The sequence below is a fragment of the Astatotilapia calliptera genome, chromosome 20, assembly GCF_900246225.1.
Source record: "Astatotilapia calliptera chromosome 20, fAstCal1.2, whole genome shotgun sequence".
Classification (NCBI taxonomy): Eukaryota; Metazoa; Chordata; class Actinopteri; order Cichliformes; family Cichlidae; genus Astatotilapia; species Astatotilapia calliptera.
Window position 1 is genome coordinate 6490248 of NC_039321.1, and position 24193 is coordinate 6514440.

Genomic DNA, 24193 nt, shown 5'->3' on the forward strand with positions numbered 1-24193 from the left:
CAAAAATGCTAATACTGCTTTGCACTAAATCTCAAGATCTAAAAAGAAAAAAATAATAGTTTTGTATGTTTAGCCCAGTTACTACAAATTAGAAGCACAGCTGCCAAATATTATGCAAACAGGCAAATGCTTATTCATTTACTCAAGAAACTAATCTTCAGTGCTGTCTGAAAAGTCATTTGTAAGAAACCTGCTTTAGACAGCTTAGACACAACAAATATTTATCCTTGTTTTGATTGCATTATCTCATTACTGGGTGAATTTTCCAGCTGCTCATTTATAAAGTCGTGTTATAGACTCTGTATTTGAGTGTGAGCTGGTGGAGGAGGAGGAGCGCGAGAAAAAGAGGGAAGGTTTAGTATTTTATTTTTGTTGAAAGGAGGGCAATGAGCAAAGTTTTTTTTAAAGAAGCAGAGTGAAATGAAATGGTTAAATGCTAAATTTAGTGTTTTTGTGAATTATATTTGCAGTGAGGCACTGTTCTGTACATTCCCTTAAGAGTGTTAAGTTTTAAATAATACTTTTACCACATAATTAACGTTAGCTGCTGTCAAGGACTGAAGGAAATCAGTTTAACTGCAATGTTCAGCTTAAGTTATGGTGCATTTAAAGGACCGAAACATACAAAAGACATTAAATGATCCTTTTAAGGGCCAAGTCTGGTAACTTTTATTTGTATATATGGAAATGAGAAGTACTATCGCTCAACTTAAAGTCAGACTTTTTTTTTCTGTGCCAGAATGCTCAGCCGTTGCTTAAAAACCTACCAACTACAGATCAGTGTGGTGTATTATTTATCGTTAAAACTGTAGTTTATTTTAATCCCTAAATTCTTACTAAGCCAGCCGATGTACGACTAAAAATACTCTCCAATAATACAAAGTTTTGATTCGGTGGTCACTCTTAAAAATGTGCATTCTTGAGCAATTTTTTAAAAGTTAGAGATCTGAAAACCACTGAAAGGCTGAACAAGTATAGAGAGGGAGACTAAGACGTTATCATTTTTGGTCTTTTCATTGAATTTGTAAACAATAAAACAAGAAAAATAGAGAAAATCACTAGCTTGACCATCAACAAAATTAAAAATTCAAAAAAATATTTAAACAAGCTGTGAGGAAAAATATGGATTATATGCATGAACAAGTATACCTGGTTTCTCTAATTTTGTTTAGGTGGCAAACATTTGATTGGATCTGTAAGCACAGGTGTGAATCCTGTGTGTGTGTGTGTGTGTGTGTGTGTGTGTGTGTGTGTGTGTGTGTGTGTGTCTGTGTACGTGTGTGTCTGTGTACATATAATAAATATACACATTAATACTTGGTACATGTGTGTAAATATGAATGCCTGAAAGGGCAAAGTGAGTGACAGAGTGAGTGTGGGAACAGCGTCAGAACAGGGTTGACCCTGGAGTTTGTTTTCCCTCAGCGGGAGAATTTTCTGGGTCTAAAAGCAGGAAGTGCGAGCTGATGTGACGCTGTCCTCTCCTCCTCTATCGGAGCCAGCTCCTCTGCTGACCCCCACTTCTTCTTGGAGTGAAACAACGATGCCAACTTCCTGTTCTTGTTCCGCTCCCTGGCCTGAGTTACTTGAAACTCTGAAAGCATAAGAAACAAAATTCATTAATGAGTGAAAGAACCACAGTGTTCTATACAGTGTCCGATGTTACACTAATAGTAGCTGATACATAGTAACAATGCAGGTGAAACTTTGTAGTGAAACCAAGGTTTGATGATTTCTGAGTCAATCAAATCCTTTTTTTTTATTGCCATTAATGGGCACAAACTGTAGAGAGGTGTTTCAGGACGGGACATGGCATAAAAAAAAACTTCAACATTTGGGAAAACAGTCCTCTCCTCTGTCTTGTCGAGTTTAGATCAGGAAATAAACACCAATGTGGTGTAGCTTAGCTTATCATAAACACAGAACACTGCTGTTCCCTCCTACACCAGATAGTTATGCAAAACTACAGTAACTGTCTACTTCACAGTTGGTGTGCAGACAGAGTGACATTCCTCTGTTCAAAAACAGAAGCGGATAAAGTAAATCTGCATATTTCTATGGATGTCTTCCAACAGCCTTTTCAAATTTGAATTTGGGTCCAAGTTTAAGTTCCGCTGTCCAGAAATTCCTTATTTAATCCTTCATCCTTCAGTGCACATTGCTTGCAGGGGGTTAGACGGTTAGGTACGTTTTTGAGTCCAAAACATCACAGATTTACTAATCAATAAAACCTGATCACTTCCTCTGTATTGAATACTGTCTTCAGTGTAGCTGCACTACAAGCCTGGATGAGGAGCAAGTGTTGTTTTTCCTTTTGGCAAAAGGAAAATGACTCAGGATGGGGTTACTGAATGTCACAGAGGAGTGACAGGGGATTCATAGTTTCTATTAGTGTCAGTGTCCATAAATATGCAGTTACATCAATTGTTATTTAAAAGAAATGAAACCGGTTGTGTTACTACAGTTAGTAGAATAAATTCGAATATAGTAAAAATATATAAATATTATTAAAGAAAAGTGATATGCAAGTATTTAGATAGGCAGGCTTACATAATTTCTATGTTTTCCAAAATGTTGAGCTATTCCTAAAAAAAATATTTTTACTTATTTATTATTTATTTATTTATTTCAACTTAAAGTGTGGTTAGAGCTGCTTAAATCAAACACAGTCCCAGTGACTTGTGATAAACCAAGGATTCCTTTTCAAAACCAAATGTTTAAAAAACTGCTTATGTGTGGACGAGGAGTTAAGTGTCAAATGTGTGAACTAATTTGTTTTACTTCATGCGTTCAGTGTGTATTGCTGTAAGAAAAGAACATGGACGTCAGCATATACGGCTGTATTTTCAGATTTTCCTTTGTACTGCCATGTGCCGTGTTTGTTTGTCTAATAACTATCCCTCCTAGGCTGCTGATTGGCCGACACTTCTATACTTCTAGAGTTATATCACCACCTGTTGCTTTTTGTGTTTTCTTCTGGATGTAGATATTTTTTTGAAACACTCCTATTGTGAACAGGAAAGTTTCTTTAAAAGGATATTTTAAAGAATTCATCCCCCACCTTGATTTTTAACATGCATCCTGCAGCCTCCTGCAGCGGCAAACTCTTGCTATGCAGGGTGTCTCTGAAGAAATTATGATCACTGTTTGTAATGGTAAAGCTGCTGTGATGGGCTGATACAGACACACACTGCTGTGTGAAACGATCAACCCCAACCTGACTGGCATTCCCTGTTTACAGATGTGGGTATTAGAGGGCCGACGCACTGCAGTTGTTGCTCTGCACAAAGCAGAAAACATCTAAGCAGACTACATATCTCAGGCAAGTCTGATATGTAGGAATGTAATGAAGCTGAATATCTATTTATTATTATTGATTCTATTTTGTGCAGCTGATATTGTTGATTTTATATTAAAATGTTGAAGTTAGATGACACAGTTGGCAAAATAGCACCGAGTGGACGGGGGATTTAATTCTCATGCGTTACACTGTTTGTATTGTTCCGTTTTACTTGATCACCAGTGTCTGAAAAGAAAAACATAAGACTGAGAATAACGCACATATTCCCCTATATCTTTTTCACCCCATGCACATTTGTGTGGATGAGCCTGAAGTGTATTAATCCTATTTTCAAAGGAGCTAATTCCAAATAAAGAATTTAAACAAAATACAAAACCACAGCAGGGAAGGTCATCAAATAGTTTTAGCAGCAAAACTAGAAGAATCATTCACTCACGTAGCTCACAGTCTTCATCTGGACCTTCTGCTTCTTTGATGTTAAGATAATGGCAGGCAAGATGACCACTGTAGTCCCGCAAGTTTTCTTTAGCCCCTGGTAAGACAAAAAATAAATGACTGAAAGCAGAGACTAAGCAGCAGATAAGCCTAAGCAGATACTTCACTGACATCTTACACCAAAAGCTTTAAGGAATGACACATAATCTAAAGGTAAACAAATCTACCTACATGAGGTAACCAGCTGTTACTCTTTAAATTACTTGCAAGATTCTTTTTCAGTGGCGAAAACTTGCAAAGCATTTTTTGTGGCACCAGTAGGTTAAACAAAACCACTTTTTACCGTATGTCCCTACGAGCAGGTCAAGAATGTGCCGATGTCCATGTAACGCTGCGATGTGTAAAGGTGTGTATCCCTGCAGAGCAAAAATAAGTGTAAAACAAAATGAAAACATGCAAGTACATGTGTATTCTGAAGGTAATTTCTTGGTGAGGCCGCTTGGTATGCAAACACGCCAAAAACAGTCACTCAACCGACACATAAAAAGAGTTTCGAGTTTACATTTTGACTTTGTGTGGAGGTGAGGGGAATAACTTTGGCAAAGTGCTGGAAGGTTGCTGAAAGTACCTACCCCCTAGAGTTTCCCAGGCCCAAGGACAGCCAATGAAAACAGCATGGAAAAGAATATACAAATTAGCAAAGGTTATGGAAACACCAGATAATGATAAAAACATAATTGCATGTAATTCTCTGAAAATTGCATAGTTGTAGAGTTGTGCATGCTGGCACATTGACGCACTGTTTTGGGAAACAATTAAAATGACATGACATGATTTATTAGCGGAGTAGACCCGCAGCAGCCACACGTGCTCCTGTAATACATTTGTACAGCTGGATCTTCACAGAGATCTTTTAGGAGCATTACATCACAGCAGAAGAGGCCAGCAGCGAGGCGGTTGTTCTTTCAAGACAAATCATTTACTGTACATTACCCATCCGTGCCCGGGAAAAGCCTGGTTACTCACGTGCTGCAAGAAAGAAGAACGCCATGAAGAAAACAATGACTGCGATTTTACACTAAAGCATAACTGAAATAAAATTTACAAGGGCACTGCTGTGGTTTCAGTTCACCCACGATGGAGACACTGCTTATAAAAACAGCTGTAATTTATTCTTTGTCTCTGGTGGTAAGCCTAGAGCCTGAACTTTTAAGCATTCAGGCTAAACTAGCCAAACAGCCATTCATTAAAGTGCAATTTATAGTTCTCTGGGCAATATTGTTGCTTGCATTTATACTTGTTTGCTGATAGATCTGCATTAGTCTGCCATAATACGTCTTCTACCTTTTACATTATCATCAAAGAAGTATGTATATACTAATATAGTACTTAAATGTTTTGGACCAATGAATCAAATGACAGGGTTTCATGCTTTTCTGTGCATACGAGTGCTCCAACTGTGACTTGGATAATGTTAAATATAAATAGGACTTCTACATTAGTGGATAGTATAAGACATGGATACTGGGAAGTGAATGTTAGAATATGTAGGGATTCTTTTTATTTGGATACATTTTTTAGAACTTAAATACATAATGTGAAGCATGAAATCGTTAAGAGTGCCCTTTTAAACTTATTGTCTAAAGTTAAGGGGAAAAAAAAATGCACTCACTGATTTAATGTTGACATCGCCACCGGCATTAACCACGAGTGTGGCCATTTCCTCATTGCCATGTTTGGCAGCCCAGTGCAGAGCTGTCTGTTTGGAATAGGGAAACATTTGTTAGTCCTAAAAATATGATCAGATAATATTTGGCATTATTACAAGTGGTCCACAGTGAGCTGGGCTTCTTATTGGCTATCTGAGTTCAGAGGGCCAGCTGTGCACGGGGGAGGGCTGTGGAGAGATGGTAAGATGGAGGGATGGTTTCCTGCCATCTAACGAAGCCTAATTACAAAACAACACAGCCCTGTGCCCACAGTTGGGGGGCCCAGCCGCCTGTCACCAGGGGGAAGATTGATGATGTTAGTGTGACCCGCAGAGGGGAGACCCACCCAGACATCACCGCACTACTGTCAGCACACGTCAAGGAGGAAAACAAGAGCTCCCATGATAGAAGTCTGAGAGATACACGGAGAGGTCCTCAAGCAAAAATATGTTCATAGGTGTGAAAATAATACGCATGTGTACACGCAGCACATGCAAATCATATCCACCTGTCTGACTAGAACTGTGATCTCCTCTGTTTTTCCTACACTTTAAGCTGCATAATTATGGGCTATCAACAGGTGAAAGCAGCGTAGGTGCAGATGTCAGCTAAGTAACCACATCCATCCCTTCAGCAGTTTGACCCTTAACAGAGCAAATCAAACAGTAACCATTTCAGAATTTCATGTTAACTGCGGACAGATGAAAACCCTGTAACCTCTTTACTTCGGTTAACTGAACAGCTTCACAGGGGATCAAATAAAATGAAAAAAACTCTTTTATCGTGATGATTTTATGAGTTTAACTGGTCGAATGATCTCACTACTACTATTCACTGCTACAACATAACATAAAAAATACTGACGTTATTTGATAAAAACGTGTGGCTGTGAAAAATCAGCAATGATTTTTTTCTTTCTCTCAAATTAGAAGCACACTGCATTATATAAATTACCATTACAACTACCAGTACACTTCCGTTACAAAGCTAAATATCTCTGTTTTCTTTAAAATAAATACTTGACAGTCTTTGAATGCCTCAGATCTTTAAAAAACTTGCAGCTGTTTAAAAATGTGTATAATATATATACCTTTATGTGTAATATGTATAAAAATTCAATCTTTTGGACAAATTAAGTGGATATATTAGCATTTTGTCCTTTTTTCTGTCATACCCCATTAGTAATAAATCCTCATATTATGTTCATTTTCACACTAAATATTTCAAAAATTTTATATCAGTCAAATTTGTCAGCATTAATATGCGTATTGTGTAACTTGTGTCATTTCCACCAATCTGTATGGGAAACAGAATCTTCTGTACCCACGAGACTAGTAAAAAACGGTCTTATTAATGCTGTCAACACCTTTTTTTTAATGTAGTAGATGTTTAGAAATGTTGGGACCAGATAAAGTTTCTCAGAGGATTGGATGGTCAACCTGTGACTTAAATATCAAGAGAAACTGACACTACCAGTGCTTAAAATTTTGTCCAGAACTCCTAATGCTCATAGCAAAACAAGTTGGTTCAACAGCTGGCAACAGAAAAATCTATCTTATCCACTGAAGGCAAAGAGGAAGCCATATGTAGCTCCATCTCTCTGCGTCGCTCGTCTGCGAGACAGATTGTGATAGATGCTGTCTGGCTGGAGTATCTCCATCTCTTTTGTCTGTCCCCTGTCACAGCTTAAGACAGATTGGCCAAGGGGCTCTTTGACAGGCGGCTCAGCGGGTTTCTCAGTGGGCAGGAGTGATGGACGAGGCTGAACAGGATGCTGCGTCTTTCCCTCCTGCACCTCTCATTTCTGTTCCTGCACACTGAGGTAACCCCCCACCTGTCTGCTCACTCAGGGATGGCTCTGTCCCCACCACGTGCTCTCCAGTGAGGGAAGTGGTGGCTAAAGAGGACATCGACAGGGGACACAAAGGCCTTGTGTGCCTGACACTTCCCTGGATGTGGAGGAAGATAGAGAGGAGTGATGGGCTAATGATGTACTTACAAACTGTGTGGCAGGGGAAGTCCATCACGGCAGAAACGGAGGCCCACGTAATGAGGAGAACAGGAAGAGAGAAAGGCCATTAGACTCTGGGGTGAGAAGTGCTGCATTCAGGTGAGATGACCTGTGTTAAGCCTTCACTTTTAGGTCACTGTTTGAAGAGCATATCTATAAATCCACCTTATCCTCACAAACATTTTGTCAGAACAGGAAACACTTAAGTCCTCCCAACACTGAAGGGTAATCCCTTCAGTGCTGCTCAAACGTGTGATTTGCAGCTTGCTATGTGGTACACTCGGCTAAACCTCTGTTAAGTAAAATCAAGCCAGCAAAAGATCAAATATAATAATTCCCAGTGTTAAAGACGCCAGCAGTCGTGTGACTTTTTGATTGTCGGTATCACTGTGCATTATCTCTGGAAATGCTTCTACCACTGCAGAGCAGGGAAAGATTGAAGGCTAAAGAGGAACATCAAAGAGGCCTGAGGGGGAATTAGCACCTTCCCAGGGACACAACCAGCATTGTTCTACAATTAATCCCAGCCTCCTCTATTACTTTCAGATTATCTTTAAGTGGGTGAACTCTTTGTGGGGCATTAAGACTCTCCTTAATCCCCCCCTCCCTCCCCATCTCCCTAAACTTCAATGGCGGCCGTGCTATCTTGTCCGGGTAGAGATGGCAAAGGCTTAAGGCTACTCTTAGAAGGTGGTCTGCCATGGCCACAGGACGGTGTGAGAACTGTGACACAGGGGAGGGACAACAAACAGGAGCTCAAAATCTCTTAAGCGCACCGGGAGACAAATAAAAGGATTTGGGTTGTCAGGGGGGCACAGGAGCTAAAAAGCTATCTTTCATAATCCTTTTGATAGTGGACCTTTGAAATGCGTGATCTGGATGTTTTAACACAGAGTTCTCAGAATACTATTAAGGGGAAAAAAATTGCAGCAGGATGAGCTTGTAAACGTTACGAAAGCGAAAGACAAATCTGAGTACAAGTCATTGCAGATGCATTGAGAATTTTCCCAAAGGGCATTGGAAATGAACTTCGAATTTCTACAGGATGCAGATGGAAGTATGATGTGTGAAACTTACACCCTGGAAAAGGTGGGCACGGTCACAGCCAGGGGCCATCGTGTGTCAAAAAGAGAACGCGAGAAGCAACAGGTCAGAAATAGTCATTGAACGATAAACAACAATGAACACAAAGTAGATATAATACTGCAACATGCTACGTATAGGGTATCAAATACTCACTGAAGTGAAATCCTGGTATCACCACCCCACCAAAAATAGAACAAGAACACAAGTATTAGTGAAAACAAATATTAATTATTATTCCAGCCATTTGAAACGGTTAGATATGTTTTCTTTTTGTTTACTCATCTTTTTTTCAGTCATCATTTATTTATGTCTTTAATACTAGAATAACCATTGAATTCTGACATGGACAGAAACACAAGCAAGGAAGCAATCAGATTTTATCCTTACTCAAGTACTTCCTGGAACTACAGAACCAGCAGCGTTTTAAAGCCCCTTTTGCTCACTGCTGTAATTTTCCAGCAGGTGTGGACTGTGAAGATTAAAAAGACGAGACCAAGAATAGCTTTTTAAAAACCCCTGATGCTGTTGTCTGTATTAATGCTGTGTGACTAATTGTTTCAGTAAACATAATAAATAAATAAATAGACTGTGTAAAGTAAGTTACAAGTTACTGTGTAAGTACCAAAGGGGAGACAAATTTCCTCTAAAGCTCTTGCACTGTGATGACCAACCGTTAGTTGGAACATGAATCAGGTCGTCAGGGTGTGGATTGTGTTGCTATGTCAGGAGACTCTTTAAGTACCACTAAAGTCTGTCTTCTTTGCATAAGCCCAACAACTACCAACTGAATTGTCCCTTCAGAGTAGAAATTCTGCCCTGCTGCACTTTTTCAAAAGCACAACTTTGCAGCACCGCATACCTCTTTGCAACTGATTTTACCTAGCAACAGCCAGCAACCTCAGCAAAACTGTAATGAAATATAAATTTTTTCAGATCAACGGGTGTTCACTGACCCACCGCTAAGCCTAATATTTATTTTAATTATAGTTTAATAATGAGTAATCGGTGTTATCTGCTTCAGTAAGAACAAATCATTTAAGTTTATTACATCTCTTGTACCCTTTTTGACAAATGTCGACACTAAATATATATGTAAAAGATTAAATAATACAGAATTTCTACCATAATCTGTCACGTTTTTAGGGTGTGATGGGATGCATCATACCTTCGTGGTGCACTTGGTTTGTATCAATGGTTAGTTGTTTGGCAATTACCACCATATTCCAAGATTTCCATGTAAAACTGATCTTCTTTCCATGTTGCATTGTGAGAAGATACATTTTATTACTTCACCTGTCGTAATTTAGCAGGTTAATTAACATTCGTATCTTTGTTTATACTTTTGATTGTAAGAAGTATTCTTAACTTATCAGAGACCTTTTTTTCATGGGTTTCTTCATGGAATACCTTCTTAACAAGTTGACAGTCTAGCGAGGCCTCATTAAAATTTACCTTGTGCCCACTTTGTTATATTATATCTGTCCTTCGCCAGTGTTACCCAATTCCAAAACAGTTTTCAATAATAGTTTTACCATTTTTTCCTTTTCTAAATAAGTCTGGAAAAGGAGTTATGTGTTTAAAGTGAAACTTTCTGATTGTTTGGCTGTTTGTGTTTTTTGCCCCATCAAATCCAGTGATAATAGTAAAATGTCCAATTTGTACTAAACTGGATTTATCCTTTAAGCACTGAGGCAGAGGGCAGCACTACCTTCTTGTTTGCCAGTGCGCGGTCCTGTCTGAGCAGCTGAGAGAGGTCAGGGACTCGAGCACCGGCAGCAGAATAGATCCACTCCTTCTCTAAAGGATCCAGCTAGGACACACACACACACAAACACACACATCCTGTTATGGGCTCTTTTGATAGTGCTGAGGCCACAAACCTCTAATCCATTTCCTACATGCTACTAGTCACAGCCAGCTGACACATTGTGGGAGACGCCCATGATGAAGCTGGTTTCAACGGTTTGGATTTTAACGTCTGCTGTTTGTTTAGTGAAACCACAGGGAGAGTGAATGTGTATTTACAAGGCCAAATCCATGATTGACACATGTTAATGAGACAAAAAGGAAACTTCAGCGGCTCTACTCCTGAAATGGTTCACTTATATCTCTTCATCAATAATAAAGCAATAGAAAAAAGAGCTAGAAGCACTTACAGCGACAGAAGCAGAGCCCATACTGCCTGTACCCTCCTCGTCTTGCTCCGACTCAGACTGAAACACAAAGTCAGAAGAGTGTTACTCAGAGGTGACAAAAAGCTGAGCTCTGATAAAAGTTAACTACTGTTTCAGTCATAACACTCCCACAACATGATTTGAGATCACAGGACACACACTTTTTCACACACTGGTCACACTGCTGTGATGTTTTCCAGCCGGCGAGATGTGACCAAAGGGTGTGAGACAGATAGATAGGTAATGAGACAGCGAGACAGAGGTGACGCATTCACACATAAGGGGTAATGAATAACAATCCAATTAACAATTAACCCAAAAAACAACTCGCCTGCAGTCAGGCCATATGTTTTTGTCACCATATTAGTGTAAAGAGGTCAAGAAGAGAACTTCTTAAATAATGAAAGCGGTGTATAAAAGTGTCATAGTGGTTGATTTATGTGTGAGAGAATTGCAAATTGTTCTCAGCTCACACAGAGACATCATGTTAGAACACTCGGCCCTTTCATGTCTGTGGCACAAACTGCACATGTCACTCTGCCGAACACGAAAAGTGGAGGGATGATATTTATCCAGCCTACTCCACTCTGGCACACATGCGTTTTTAGCTATTTTTGCTGGCGACCAGTAATAACAGACAGAGAAAACAAAATACCATTGTTGGGTATGTATTCAAGGGAAAGACAGAAGAGGATGAAAGAATCTTGAATTTTCATCTCACCTTTAAAATTATTCTCAAGCGGTCCTAAAAGTGACCATTTGTCCAAAATCTAAATATTTATTGAAGTGCCACAGTTAAACAGGCCACTGAGTCAACAGACACTGAGGATGTACTTAAAGACAGAAATGCTTTGAGCTAAAACTTCCCATTATTACATGGTTACAGTGGGATGTTTAGCAGGTAATTGTTAGTTCTCCATCTTAGCATATCAGTATTCTTCAAAGAATTCCTGAAGTTATTGTTACATAAATATCTTCACATAGTTGAGTAAAGATATTTCACTTAAAACAAATGTGCCTCCACAAATGTTAACCTCATCATGGGAGTAAGAGGAAAAAGCCAACTGATTAGCAAAATTAGCTGGAGTGTGAAAGCAAAGCTGCTAATTTACCAGCCAGTCTGCATTCTTACCCTCACCTATTGCCACAAGCTGAGGGTAGTGACCCAAATAATATGCAAGCAGAAAAAATGAGCTTCCTTCAAAGAGTGTCCGGGCTTTCGCTTAAAAACAGGGTGAGGAACCAATCATGGCAAAGCTACTACACCAGCCAGATGAATGGATGGATGGATGAACAGGCTTGCAAGGCTTTTAAAGCTCATCAACTTTTATAATCTCACTGTAAACCCAAACGTTGAAAGTACTTAAATAAACTAAGTAATGTAAACATATTTTTACATTAGTTCGAGTACCTCAAAAAAGCTTAATTCATCTAACACTTTCTTTTATTTGAGTTAATTCAACTTATTATTTTGAATCAACTTCAACTATTTTGGATATTAGATACCTGCTACTTAAAAAAATATAATTTAATTTTACTAAATTATTTAAATTATATGGCAGACATCTTACTCCTGGGGTTAATGTGATCCCAAACATACATGTTTAGTCGGTATATCAGCTGGGTTGATTGAGATTGATTTAGAATGTCCTTTTATCGGTTGCTCACAGGTTGTTGCACTAACATTATACACAAAGTTTAACAATATTTATCTTTTTTTTGCTTTTATTTCTTTCTTTAAATATTTCATAGAAATTTTATAATATGTAAAAAAAACAAAAAACAATTTGACTTAAAAATAATGAATTTATTGAGGCATTTATCTGCAAGCTTTAAAAACAGTCAACAGACCTTTTTTACTTAGATTTTTATTTTCTAAAATAGACTTCACTAGTGAGGTCATTTCCTGTCAAGTATAGGGGTCCAGCCACTTGTCTGCAGTTGTTTGATTGGAAGACTCATTGAAAAGCAAGGAACACTGGCTGTAAGTGGCTCTGTATTAGTCACTGTTGACCTTTAACAGCATTGTTTGTATCACAGTACGTACTTGAATTTTCTTTAGATTTCTCTCTTTTCTAAAGCATTTTAGTGAAATGTCAGCAAATCTATTCTTTGTAGTGGCAGCTAGCTAACAGCTAATAAGCTAACCTAGCCACTTCACTAATTTAGCTGACTGAGTTTGCTACGGCAGCTGAGACAAACTGCTATTGTATACAGACATTACGACAAAGTCTTTCAAATTTAAGGGGATGAAGCTCATAAAGATTTCAGAACTGATAAAAAAGGGCAGGAGTATTTGTTAGGTAAGTGATGTGAGCTGTTTAAAAAAAAAAAAAAAAGACAAATTAACCTTTAGCGATATGACCATGTGGAAATGGCTGAGCTTTTTGAGAGGAAGATGTTGCTGAACCTCAGCCTTTTGAAAGTGAGAATTATTGTTTTTTTTTTTCTTTTTCAACAATGTCTAATATTTCTACAAACTAAATATGCTAGCCACACCACTAAATGTGTTCTCACTGTAGCATACATGCTGGCAGGCAAAATTTGGGGCATCTCTTGGATACTCCAAGATACCTCCATACAGGTATCTCTTACACTAGTATGGAGGAACTTGAACAAATAGCACTGTATGGAGAAGAGCCACAACTATCACTTCTTCATAGTTCAATTAATTTTAAACTGACTAAGTAGTTCTCCTGTATTGCACTTTCCCCCCTCCCCCCAATGCATGTGTACTCAGAGGTCCAACCTTCAAAGGAGTTCAAACAGAGTTTTGGTAAACCTAAAAAGTGACTCTGTTGTGCTTCCTTTTAAGTTTTGTCAACTTATTCACATGGGAGACATAAATGAAAACTTTAAGTTCTAGTTCCCAAAAGGTTGATTCTGTTTATCTGGACGTAGCGTTTTTGGTGTGAGAAACATTTCGTCACTCATCAAAATGACTTCTTCAGTCTCAGCTGACTGCAGGTTTCCCCAATCTTATAAACAGCACATTACATAAAAACTAAAACTTGACTGAAACTAGCACCTAGCACCATTGAAAGAAACAATGGGCTGTGAGTCAGTTCCTTCATCATTAATATGCAAATTCTCATGACCATTGATCAACAACTACTGATCAAGGCCCATTGATCAAAGCAAATTGATCACTGATTAAGTTCTACTTACTAAATATTTCTGAATTTAATTATTATGACTTTTTTAAAACTTTTGTCAGAATATGCATATCAAATGTAGTCAAAATATTGTTGTTCTCATAATGTTCTGATAAGCTTCAACTTTTAAGTTCATAAACTTAAAAAGACTTACAACTATACAAGTTCTAATTTGTTCAGGTTTACAGTGCTGAACATAAGAATCGAGAATGATTTCAAGACTACATTCATGTCTAAATCTAAAAATGTATATTTCTTTTTAGAAATTATATTTTATTAATTTCTATCCAAACGTTTGTGCCAATTGTTCTGATAGATGTAAGCTGTTTCACATTCAATTTTGACTATTTCTGGAGAATCAACATTTTCCACAGCTGTTCTTTCTCACATGAACCACACAGCAGGGAATGTCTTCACACACATTTGCACTACTAAAAAATACTCCTTTAAGTTTAGATGAGGGAGGTGCATTGACACATTATTACCAGCAACTTGGCATCTCACAGATTTTGTACCGGAGATCTGATGGGTTAAAGAGAAGCTAATATCAAATGTGACTGCTTCAACATTTGCATACCTCAGTCAGGTGGCATCTAGAAAAGCTCAGGGCTGCAGTGCAATTTGTGAATATGAGTTTACAGGTATGTCAGTCTGGATCATTGTCGTACAATGACCATACCATTCATAGTGTGACTAACATTTTCGCCACTCTCTGAAGAATAAACTAATGGAAAGTACCATTTCTAAATAACTTTATCAATTTATTTTTATTTAACTCTCCAACGCACATGCCAGCACTGATAAATCACCTTTTTCAGTTGTGCTCTAGTTGTAATCCGTTGTGACCAACATGAGTTTAGCAGATCTGCCCTATGGAGAACCACATGACACACTAAAACCTCTTGATGTGGAGCCACTCCTGCCTTAGCGCTTCTCGAGAAGCGGGCCAAATTTCGACAGGTCTGAGAAGATTATAAGGTAGCACAGACATTTGGGCAATGTCTGTGGGAAGAAAATCAGATTGGACATCAACTTTACACCCAGCAACTTTGTGGCGCAACACCATGTTGTTAATTCTTTTAGTGGGTAAGACAACAAAGTGATGATGGTTTCCTCCCAAATACTTCTGGGAACTGTGATAATCTAAATATCTTTTTCTTTTCTAATCCAAGAACCAAATATCACAGTTGGCAGATGGTCTCTGTAACATGAAACAACTGTCAACACTTTAAAAGGTGTACTGATATAAAAGGTTGTAGTGGCTACCACCATAAATAAACACCATAAGGCTCATTCTGTTTGTCTAGACGGAGCGTCCAGCATCAACTTTCTAGGATTTCCTTACCTGGATTACCTGGATGATTGAGCATGCATCAAGACACCTTAAATAAACACACCTAATCTGCTTCAAGTCCTACATTAACACACTCGCACATCAACACATTTCATCTACGTGTTGTGCAGGTCATCGAGGAAAGTCCCTGGGATGAATCCCCATGTCTAATGATCTTCAACATGTTGCTGCTTACCATGATAAGAGGGCTTAGTTTAAATGCAGATTCTCCCCCGACTGGTCCTCCTCCCTCTCACATTTAACATGTGGTTACAAATCTAGTTAATTTATTTGGCACCACCTGGTGGGTGAAAGGAGTCAGTGTTTCCCATTTCCCCTGAAGTCTTTCCCTTCCTCTGACAAAGTACAGTGAAAGACGCTAAATGTTGAGAATGAACCTGCAGTGAATGTCCTTCTGAAAGGCCTGCAGCTTTTATCAAAAGGACGTTACATTTATTTTAAGATCTTCAGATACAAAGGGTTTCCAATTAACCAGATACCTAAAACTGTCTAAAACAACTAATGCACAGACATAAGCCTCTCCAGCAGTATTAGTGCCAGTCTAAACTCTTTTTCACAGAATTAAAGACTCTGGTTTCTACCTGGATTAAAATTCTTGTTATAAAATTCAAAGAATCTTTTCATTTTCTATTTTGAATTCTTCACTGCCAGCAATTCTCTTACAGGCTGGATTCCTGCATGTGTTGTTTACATAGCACAGGTTCAATATTAACCATAAACGGGCAACTTTTTGATATTACAACTGAAGCGATCATACAAGGTGTTTTTTTTAAAAGAAATGCAGACTTGTAAACATGTCCAGCTTTTTAAAATGAGTTTCTGGCATTTATTTTTACTTTCTTTTTACACTGCATCTCAGTTTTCCTGGAAACGTGACCATCCAGCACACACTTCTCTGCTAGTGAGTGGGTTTGCATTTTGCAGGTGTGTGAAAGGCACCGATGGTACTATTCTGTGCCAGGAAATACCAGAATAAACACTGCCTCTAAGTTAAACAAACTGTCACCTTTGACCCAGAATCTCTGTCCAGCTCATCCTCTGCGTTGCTTTGCTCTGGGGCTTCATGGATCTGGATGGCAGGAGGTGGCCGTGGAGAGTGGTGCACAGGGTCTGCACCTTTTCGCTGGTCCTACAGGAGCACAGATATAGTGTCTGATAAACTTTGTGTGATCCTAATTTGTGAGCTGAGTGTTTACAGGCCAAACATTCAGCTGTGTTGAGTGTTAGTTAACAGCCAGAATTAGCATTTTGCTTGCTTTTTAGCGTCCTTCACCATCTGGTGTGGGCAAATAATGTTTACTTCAGTACCTGCTCAGACTAATCATGTGTGAAAATACTAAAAGCAGCATAGCATAAATGTAATTTTATTGCATGAACAATATGGTTGGATGATGACTATGAGGTTACGGAGTATAATGTTTGTTGACAGTTGGTTGTATGTATTAAACAACGATGCCCTTTATGCAAAGACAGAAGGCCTTGGACATTGCTTATTCTTAGATTTGCCAAAACAAAACAGCTTTTTATTCTCTCACACAGCGGCTCTGTCAGTAAATGCTGACACTTGCTAAGATTAGAGGGGCGAAAAAACCCGAAGCATTCGAACAGCAACGCCCTTGTTTAGAAAAGTGTGTCACTAACATAAAGAGTAGCCACAGAGTACTGAGGCGAGAAATAAATTTGGCGATTTACACTTTAGCACCCAGTGTTGTAGCTCAACCACACCCTGTCTGTCCCACAGTTTTTCTGGCTTTCACAATGAGTAAAGAATAGTGAGCTGATTTCAAATTCACCTCTGCTGTGGCGTCAGCCTCTCCACATGACATTGGCACATCTTGTTCCTCCTTCTCATGATGAGTAGATGTCGGGGCATCTGTCACTTCCCACTGCACTGAGGTTGTTGTTGTTCTCGCTGGACTCAGATGTCTCTTTCGGTCTCCATCTGGCCTAAGATGCTTGGCCTCTCGCTCTTGCACCAAGTTCCTGTATTTCTTCTTGAGGATAAGATATTTCTCACCCTGTAAAAGACATTGAAACGGTACAACATCCATGTTAAATAAAGCAGGAAACAGTACTACCACACAGTCAGGTGAATTTTAGAAGCACTTGCTGTAGCTTCTAACTAAGAACCATTAGATACATTAAAGTAATTTGTGCGTTAATCACACTCATCAGTACGTCTTTAATCATTTTGCTGGACCTCACATCTTTAATGCCCTTTGAACCCAATTATTAAACCTCAAAAGCTGAGTTAGCTTCTTTGAATTACAGCTGAGGTGATCATTCAGCTGCTTGATTAACTGATCTAATCTAATTCCTCAGTGTGAGGATTTGCTGCTGTTCTCTGTCAGTATTGAAAATCATTGGATTTTGGACAGTTAGGCAGCTAGAAGATAAACACTTAAAGATACTAACCCCAGACACCGTTTACTGCTGAAGCAGATTAATTTACAACAATCCTTAGCTACAGCCTTACTATTTAAATAAATCTTGTTGGAATATTAAAGAATTTTTTGTAGCATCAACTAAAAAAACTTTGTCCAGGTTACATGAATCTAAGCACTGTAAAGTCTGCAGATTGGATCATATATTATGTAGGTTAGTAAAGTATATGATGCCAAGATTCTGATGGGAAAATCAATAGTACTCTCACATCTATCTACAGCTGGCATCATTAGACGAAAAGTCCATAATAATTTCTTAGCAGGCCATTGTAGTGGTAAAATCACCAGCACAAATTACCATCATGAAATGCATGGCACTTAATTTCAGAAAGAGCAACAAGTCCATCAACAAATGATGTTGACACAAAATATGCTTGTTCAGTGGCAACTAAAAGTTACTCATATATCGATAGCAATTAGCAATAGCAACAGAAAGCTTAGCAGTGCTAACATAAGGCAGCATTAGCCTTTATCGTGTGTTGGACCCATTGTTTTTAACAGCTGTGCTGTGAGGTAAAGAAGGCCTGAGGAAACCAGCCAGGCAGATGAAACAGGATTTTAAAATGTCACGGTGACAATGCTTCTGAATTAATTAAAAAATATTTGCTGGGTACTTAATTAACATAAAAGGAGCACAAACAGGAAATCATAAACCTAACTTTGCATTTCAACCTACTATTATTATTAATACTTTATCAAGGTACTGCAATTTGTGCTTTACAGTTCATTCATTCCTTCATTACTTTAAATTCTAAAGATATTATCAAAATATGCACATAATGTTTCTGTCCATCCAAAATATGAAAAAAAAATATATATATGCACATTATTTACAATCACGGTGGCCTAGGTGGTCACCTTTTGACCTCTCAAAGCAAAACTCATTTAACAATTAGTGATTTTATACTACAGTGAGAAATGAGGACTGAATGATATAGATTTATAGACATATTATAAAAATTTTTAAATAAATAAACAAACATTTGATTACTGGCTATCTTTAGGACCACTACACATTGTTGTGCACAGTTGTTGGCTTATTCTTTGTTTAAAAAAATATATCAGAAGACGTGTGAGAAATATGGATCAAGAAAAGAAGGGGGCCCACAGAGGCTGTTATGTATAGGACCAGGAGTTATGAGACACATGCCTGTCTCTTAGCATGCTGTGATTCAAGTGATCTGAGAGGATGTAACATGCCAGCACTTCTTCCAATTTTCAGGATTTATAAAGTTTAACTGTTGTGAAGATTTTGGTCAAACCGTTTTTTGGATTGTTGTTTTTTGTTTTTTCAGAACAGATCCGGTCAGTACTGTACTATAAATATTTGTGTAGTTTAGAACAGACTGGGGGAGCTGCAGGAGGAGGGCTCATCTAGATTAGATCTAGTGCAGCTTTAAGTACAAAGTTAAACCCAGGACTAAATTAGTTTCTTTACAAAAAATTACAACCGTGCTCCATCAAAAGGCATGAAACTCCACAGTAAGCCATTAAATAACCTTTTACATCTAGTCTGTTTAAATCTGATAAACATAAATGTAAAAACGACACATTGCTGGTTTACAGGGATTAGCATTTTGTATCTGCATTTGCCAAAAGAAACTGTTAGAGCACCAAAATTTGTTTTTAAACGTCTTCTTTTGCACATTTACACAGGTTTGATATTTTGTCATTTACTGAACTTTAAAGCTGCTGATAGGTGTTTCTTTTTAAAGAGTGATCAGCGAGCTAAGTCTCCAGACCTCCCTCTGTATCCTCACATTTATCACACAGATAAGCGTGCTGTTCATTTCAAACTGTTTCTTCAAGAAAGAAACATCAAATCTATAACTCAGATGAGTTTACTCTGTTTATTCTTGCAGGAATTTTTAGTCTACATATGAGAACGCTTCATGGAAATAGTGTCTAGAAACACAAACTGCAGCTGTGTCCCCTGGGGGAAACCAGTGGGTACAAACGGTTCTACAAAACACAAAGATTGAACAGATTGGACAACCCCTTGTTCAGTCACGATGGTTCCGCTGAGCCTTTCACAGCATGGCCTCTGTGTAAGACGTATGACTGGAAAATCAATGAGAGAATAACTTTTCCCAGAAAAGGTAAAAATATTTGAGTAGTTTACTTACATTCTCAGACTTCACCACAGCGATTCGGTCAATGATTAGCTTGAATTCCTCTCGGTATTTGGCTGCAAAAGAAAAAATATTTGAGTTCAAAAACAGGAAACTAAATATAGTTTCTAATGTTTTTTTTAAAACATGAGTGCTTCCAATACTCAAAAAGTCAAATAAGGATGGAAAAAAGGACACAAAACACTGTTATAGTGATGTGGATGCTGGACGTAAGACAATAAGAAGAATGTGTTTTGCGTACATAGACCTTAAGATACCCAAAGATGCACAATAGATAATATTTATTAAACAGCACAATAACGGAGCTGAATATATTTCTAGTGTTTATACTAGATGTGTTGTTTGTGAGTCTGCCGGTAAAGCTGTTGGGTTCTGTTACTTTATCTGAAGTAACAAGACAAATGAGGTTTGGATGAGAACACTACTGGCAGAGCAGATGTTTTACAATCTTCAGTTTAAAGAAAGAGAAAATACGTTCCCCTCCAGCCAAATATGTAAACAGAATTTAACTTATCCCTTAGGCTAAAAACTCGAGTCACTTGAAAACCTACAGTGAATCTTTCCTGTGAGAACCAAACAAAGTGACGAGCTGATCAGATAAAGCTTCCTGCCCTTTGTTTACACCAGTGAGCAGATATCAGGCTTGTGCAGAAAGTGTGATTAAAAGCTAACACTAATCATCAGGCAGCCAGGACGGCTTCGCAAACATAAACCTTTCCAGACGTAGGTATTCCATTCACGCCAAGGTGTTTATGTGAGTATGCGGCTCGGGACAATTGGAGCGTTTCCTTTTCCTCATGTGGACGGAAAGAACATTTGTAGGGAGACAGTTGCAAAGTTCGCATTCGCAACAACAGGAAATCCAAAGGAAGTGGCCACTTACATCTGCCTAAACAAAAGAATTCCTTGCATGGCACAGTGGGTAATATCGTGTATGTGCTAGTTACTTGTTAGCCAGAGGTCTGCAAAAAAACAAGCAACCCACGCACAAACTCACTTTCATGTACCCCCCTCCCCTCAAACACTGCTACACTTTTACCAGCTGCCCCAGATTTGTTGTCTGATTTTAAAAAAAAACGCACAAAAACGCCCCCATTAGAGGTCTACATCCAGTCATGCATGTGGACTTAATTATGATTAAAACACTATCGCCACAATTACACGAGGAAAAGCTGCAACCGCATGCCACGACAGACTTTAAATGTGTGGGAAGCACTTTTCTAATTGGACAGCGATGTCAGATGGCAGAGCATCAAAGCAGCTCTCTAAACCTCTGTCAACAACTGCAGTGCTGATGCAGCATCTGGACAGTGCATGCTGGCAACTGCAATACAAGGTCACTCTGGATAATCATTTGAGAAGGTTAAAATATGTTTGCATTTCCAGGCAGTCACAAAAGTAAAATCACTGCTGAACAGGGACTAGATACAGCATTACAAGCTCATTGTTTGCCTTCGTGAGACGTGCTCTTACTCGCAGCTGTTAGTTTAGCAGGCACACCTACACAAAAGAGATGTGCTGCACAGCTTTTGAAAAGATAAAATAAAAACAAATAATCCTCCTGTTAGAGAAAAGAGAAAATGTATTCATAAACCTTAACGTGCTATTAAGTTGATACACCGTGCTGCAGCTTCATGTGGTCTGATATAACCACTAACTTCAAGTGGTTTCAAGTGACACCTTTAACTGTGTTTATGTCACCAAACCAGTTTGATGTGCACGTTTAGTTCGGGTGCTGCCACTCTATGACACAGACGCCTGTTATTGTTTAGTTCATAACTCCCTGAGCTGTTAAATCTTTGCTTTATCTGTTTGCACAATACACAAAAACAGTATGAGATGTTGCTTCTGCTTTAAATACCTGCTGGTATGTATTTCAGTTAGTCACACCTACATAGAGTTCTGTTTATTTTGTCTGTGACTTTTGTGTGCAGTCTAAAAATAATTAAGCCAATCATATTTGCCAAGAGATCTTCCAGAGGCCGCTTTAGCAAGCCATTCTCCAGAGACCCATATGTTAAAATGCCACAATTTACTGCTGAAATAAACATGTTTACAGTCTTGAACAAAAGTGGTATTGTTATTTATAGCTAATTTTCCTCTTCATGACCAAATCAAATCAAATCACTTTTATTGTCACATCACATGTGCAGGTACATTGGTACAGCACATGTGAGTGAAATTCTTGTGTGCGAGCTTCACAAGCAACAGAGTTGTGCAGGACCCAAGGACTCCACTGTACAGGGAGTGAAATCTTCTATAATGCAGCCATATGATTCTAACAATAAGAAACCTGAAGAAAAGAATGAAAATCCATCTTTCCATTTTCTTTTCCTTCTGCTAGAGTTGACTGTTAATTATCTGTCTCTGCCCAGTGCTACCACACAGTCTATGGCAGCATGTTAATCAAGCCATTGTAAGGAACTGCTGGCCAATAAGTTCAAAGCTATGGGTATTTTGGGCGTGTCAACGAACACGAAGCTTAAAACCTGTAAGGTTTTGAAAGTGACTGCTTATGAATGTGCTTCTATGTAAAATTGTTTTTACGTAGACTATGTAGCTATGCTGAGTGTAGTCAACCCTTTCAAAACTGCTCCAACTACGTCTTCATTCTCTATGGGTCATTGATGTCATTGGTTGAAGGTAACCCATGGCTGATAAAAATAGTTAGTTCATCCAGTCAATAAATATACCAATTAAATTATGGACCGATTATAGTCATAACCCACAGTCTACAAAACATGGATATGGATACAGGGTCTACAAAGGGAAGCCAATGCAGAAACAGATTTTTAATGGTCAGTAGGAGGTGGCTCATCTGGCAGCAAGTGCACTTAAGGACATGGAAAAAATAAGTATAATAAAGGGTTTGAGGCTTCATAACACGATTGCACTACACAGTGGATGACTTCATGCTGGTTATGTCCATCTTTATATATAGGCTATCACCAGACCAAATAAGGCAGTCAAAGCAAACCTTCTGTCTGCCAAAGGCATACGGTATATTTTAATGCTTAAAGGTGTAACTTTTTCAAATAATTTGTAGCTAAAATGTTACCCTTTCTCTCTATAGTTCCGATATCTTCTATGAAAGTGAGGTTATTTGTCAGAATGTTAGAATGTTGTTTTAGCTAAGCATATCTATGAGTACATAGAGTTACACAACTTTACTCCCAAACACTTTTTTTTCTGCAGAAACCCAATAACAGAAGAATCGTGGTGTCAGCAGTGACTCAGGACATGATTGCATAAGCATCTGTAGTAGGTGGGTGGGTGGAGAAGAACAGGAGAAAAAGTCTCTATGGCAAATACACTGATCCTGGGCTCAAATGGTGCATAAAAGCCAAGTAATAATTAGTTATAACCACTGGTCGTTTTCATTTCTGAGGAGCCGCCACGGGGCCTTCTTGTGACACTGCATAGTGACATGTTTTGTTGATGGGGTGGCTCGGGTCCTCTGTTTGAGTTAGAAACGTGCCCGAGGGAGGAAATGACACAATTCCTGCTGAAACTCATTGGAGGGGCTTTTTAATGTAAACCAGATGTCTCCTTTCCAACTGAAAACAATGAAAACGACCCCAAAGCCGTTTGTTAAAGCAGACAAAGGGGGATGTTGCGTGTTTAAAACACAAACAAACCAAAAGATAAATGTTAGTCTTACTATGAGGACTGTCATACTAACACGAGGTCAGTTGGTATTTTGCCATCCCGCTCTAATGATGCAGCACGACCTCATCTCATTTCATCTGCCCGGTTTTTTTTCCGCCTAATATTTCCACGGAGTTAAATCCACGATACAACCTCTGGTTACTTACCACGTAACTGCAAGTCACTGTGCCCAATAAAAGGCTTAAATGTCCTCAGTATATCTGCATTTTTGACTCTGCCTGAGTCGCCCCCGGCCGAGTAGAAATAATCCAGCAGCGACTCTTCGCTCACATCACTCATCTCAGCTCAGTGTTTGGAGCGTCTCTTACCGGCCAGGATGGGTTTTTTCTTAAGCGAGTAATCTAGTCTTTTAGGGGGTTTTCACTCTGCCACACCGCTCTCCTCCTGGCTAATTTGTTGTACTACATATCTAAAGTTCACTCCACCCAGGCGAGCTGACCGCTGCTGCGCCTCCTCCCCCCGTTAACCCTTTAAAGACACACGTCTTCATTTTCGTCCTCCGCGTTTTCTGTGCCAGCGGTGAAAAGGAAACATTCAGCTCCCACTGTTGGAGTGAAATAACTAATACTGGGCTCTAAGATACTTCATGACTAGTACAATTACTGTGCTGAAAAGCCAGTGTATGGGACTGTAATTAGGCGGATAGACGTTTTAAAAGTTAAAGTATTTAATGCAAAAATAGTCCCTTTCCACTGTTATGGTAACTTTAGAGTGCCGTTACTG

The 24193-nt window shown here is 38.7% G+C and overlaps 1 protein-coding gene across 3 annotated transcripts; it reads right to left on the reverse strand.

Moving 5' to 3' along the window:
- Positions 1 to 1256: 1256 nt before the first annotated feature.
- Positions 1257 to 23923, reverse strand: LOC113013367 (ankyrin repeat domain-containing protein SOWAHB). 3 transcript variants are annotated; one of them, XM_026154215.1, is made up of 14 exons: positions 23617 to 23921; positions 19796 to 19857; positions 17019 to 17243; positions 16232 to 16354; positions 10699 to 10755; positions 10251 to 10352; positions 8696 to 8707; positions 8534 to 8536; positions 5409 to 5495; positions 4763 to 4765; positions 4369 to 4371; positions 4080 to 4152; positions 3738 to 3833; positions 1257 to 1594 (listed from the first exon to the last, which is right to left on the reverse strand). In XM_026154215.1, exons 1-14 carry the CDS (start codon positions 23747 to 23749, stop codon positions 1422 to 1424), a joined length of 1152 nt encoding a protein of 383 aa, XP_026010000.1. In that variant the 5' UTR covers positions 23750 to 23921; the 3' UTR covers positions 1257 to 1421. The 3 variants fall into 3 exon arrangements, with proteins under 3 accessions (XP_026010000.1, XP_026009999.1, XP_026010001.1); XM_026154214.1 differs by lacking the exon at positions 8534 to 8536 and adding an exon at positions 5693 to 5697 and having other exon boundaries at positions 8695 to 8707; XM_026154216.1 differs by lacking the exon at positions 1257 to 1594 and adding an exon at positions 7445 to 7530 and having other exon boundaries at positions 3767 to 3833; positions 23617 to 23923.
- Between the last annotated feature and the right edge of the window lie 270 nt (positions 23924 to 24193).

Bases quoted from the DNA above. Each gene is read 5' to 3' on its own strand.
- LOC113013367 (XM_026154214.1), bottom strand. From the start codon at position 23,749: ATGAGTGATGTGAGCGAAGAGTCGCTGCTGGATTATTTCTACTCGGCC. The intron at 10,756-16,231 runs GTGACAGTTTGT...TTTGTGTTTCAG, and splicing joins ACAGAGATTCTGGGTCAAAG to TCTGAGTCGGAGCAAGACGA. The intron at 1,595-3,737 runs GTGAGTGAATGA...TTATGCTTTCAG, and splicing joins AGATGAAGACTGTGAGCTAC to AGTTTCAAGTAACTCAGGCC.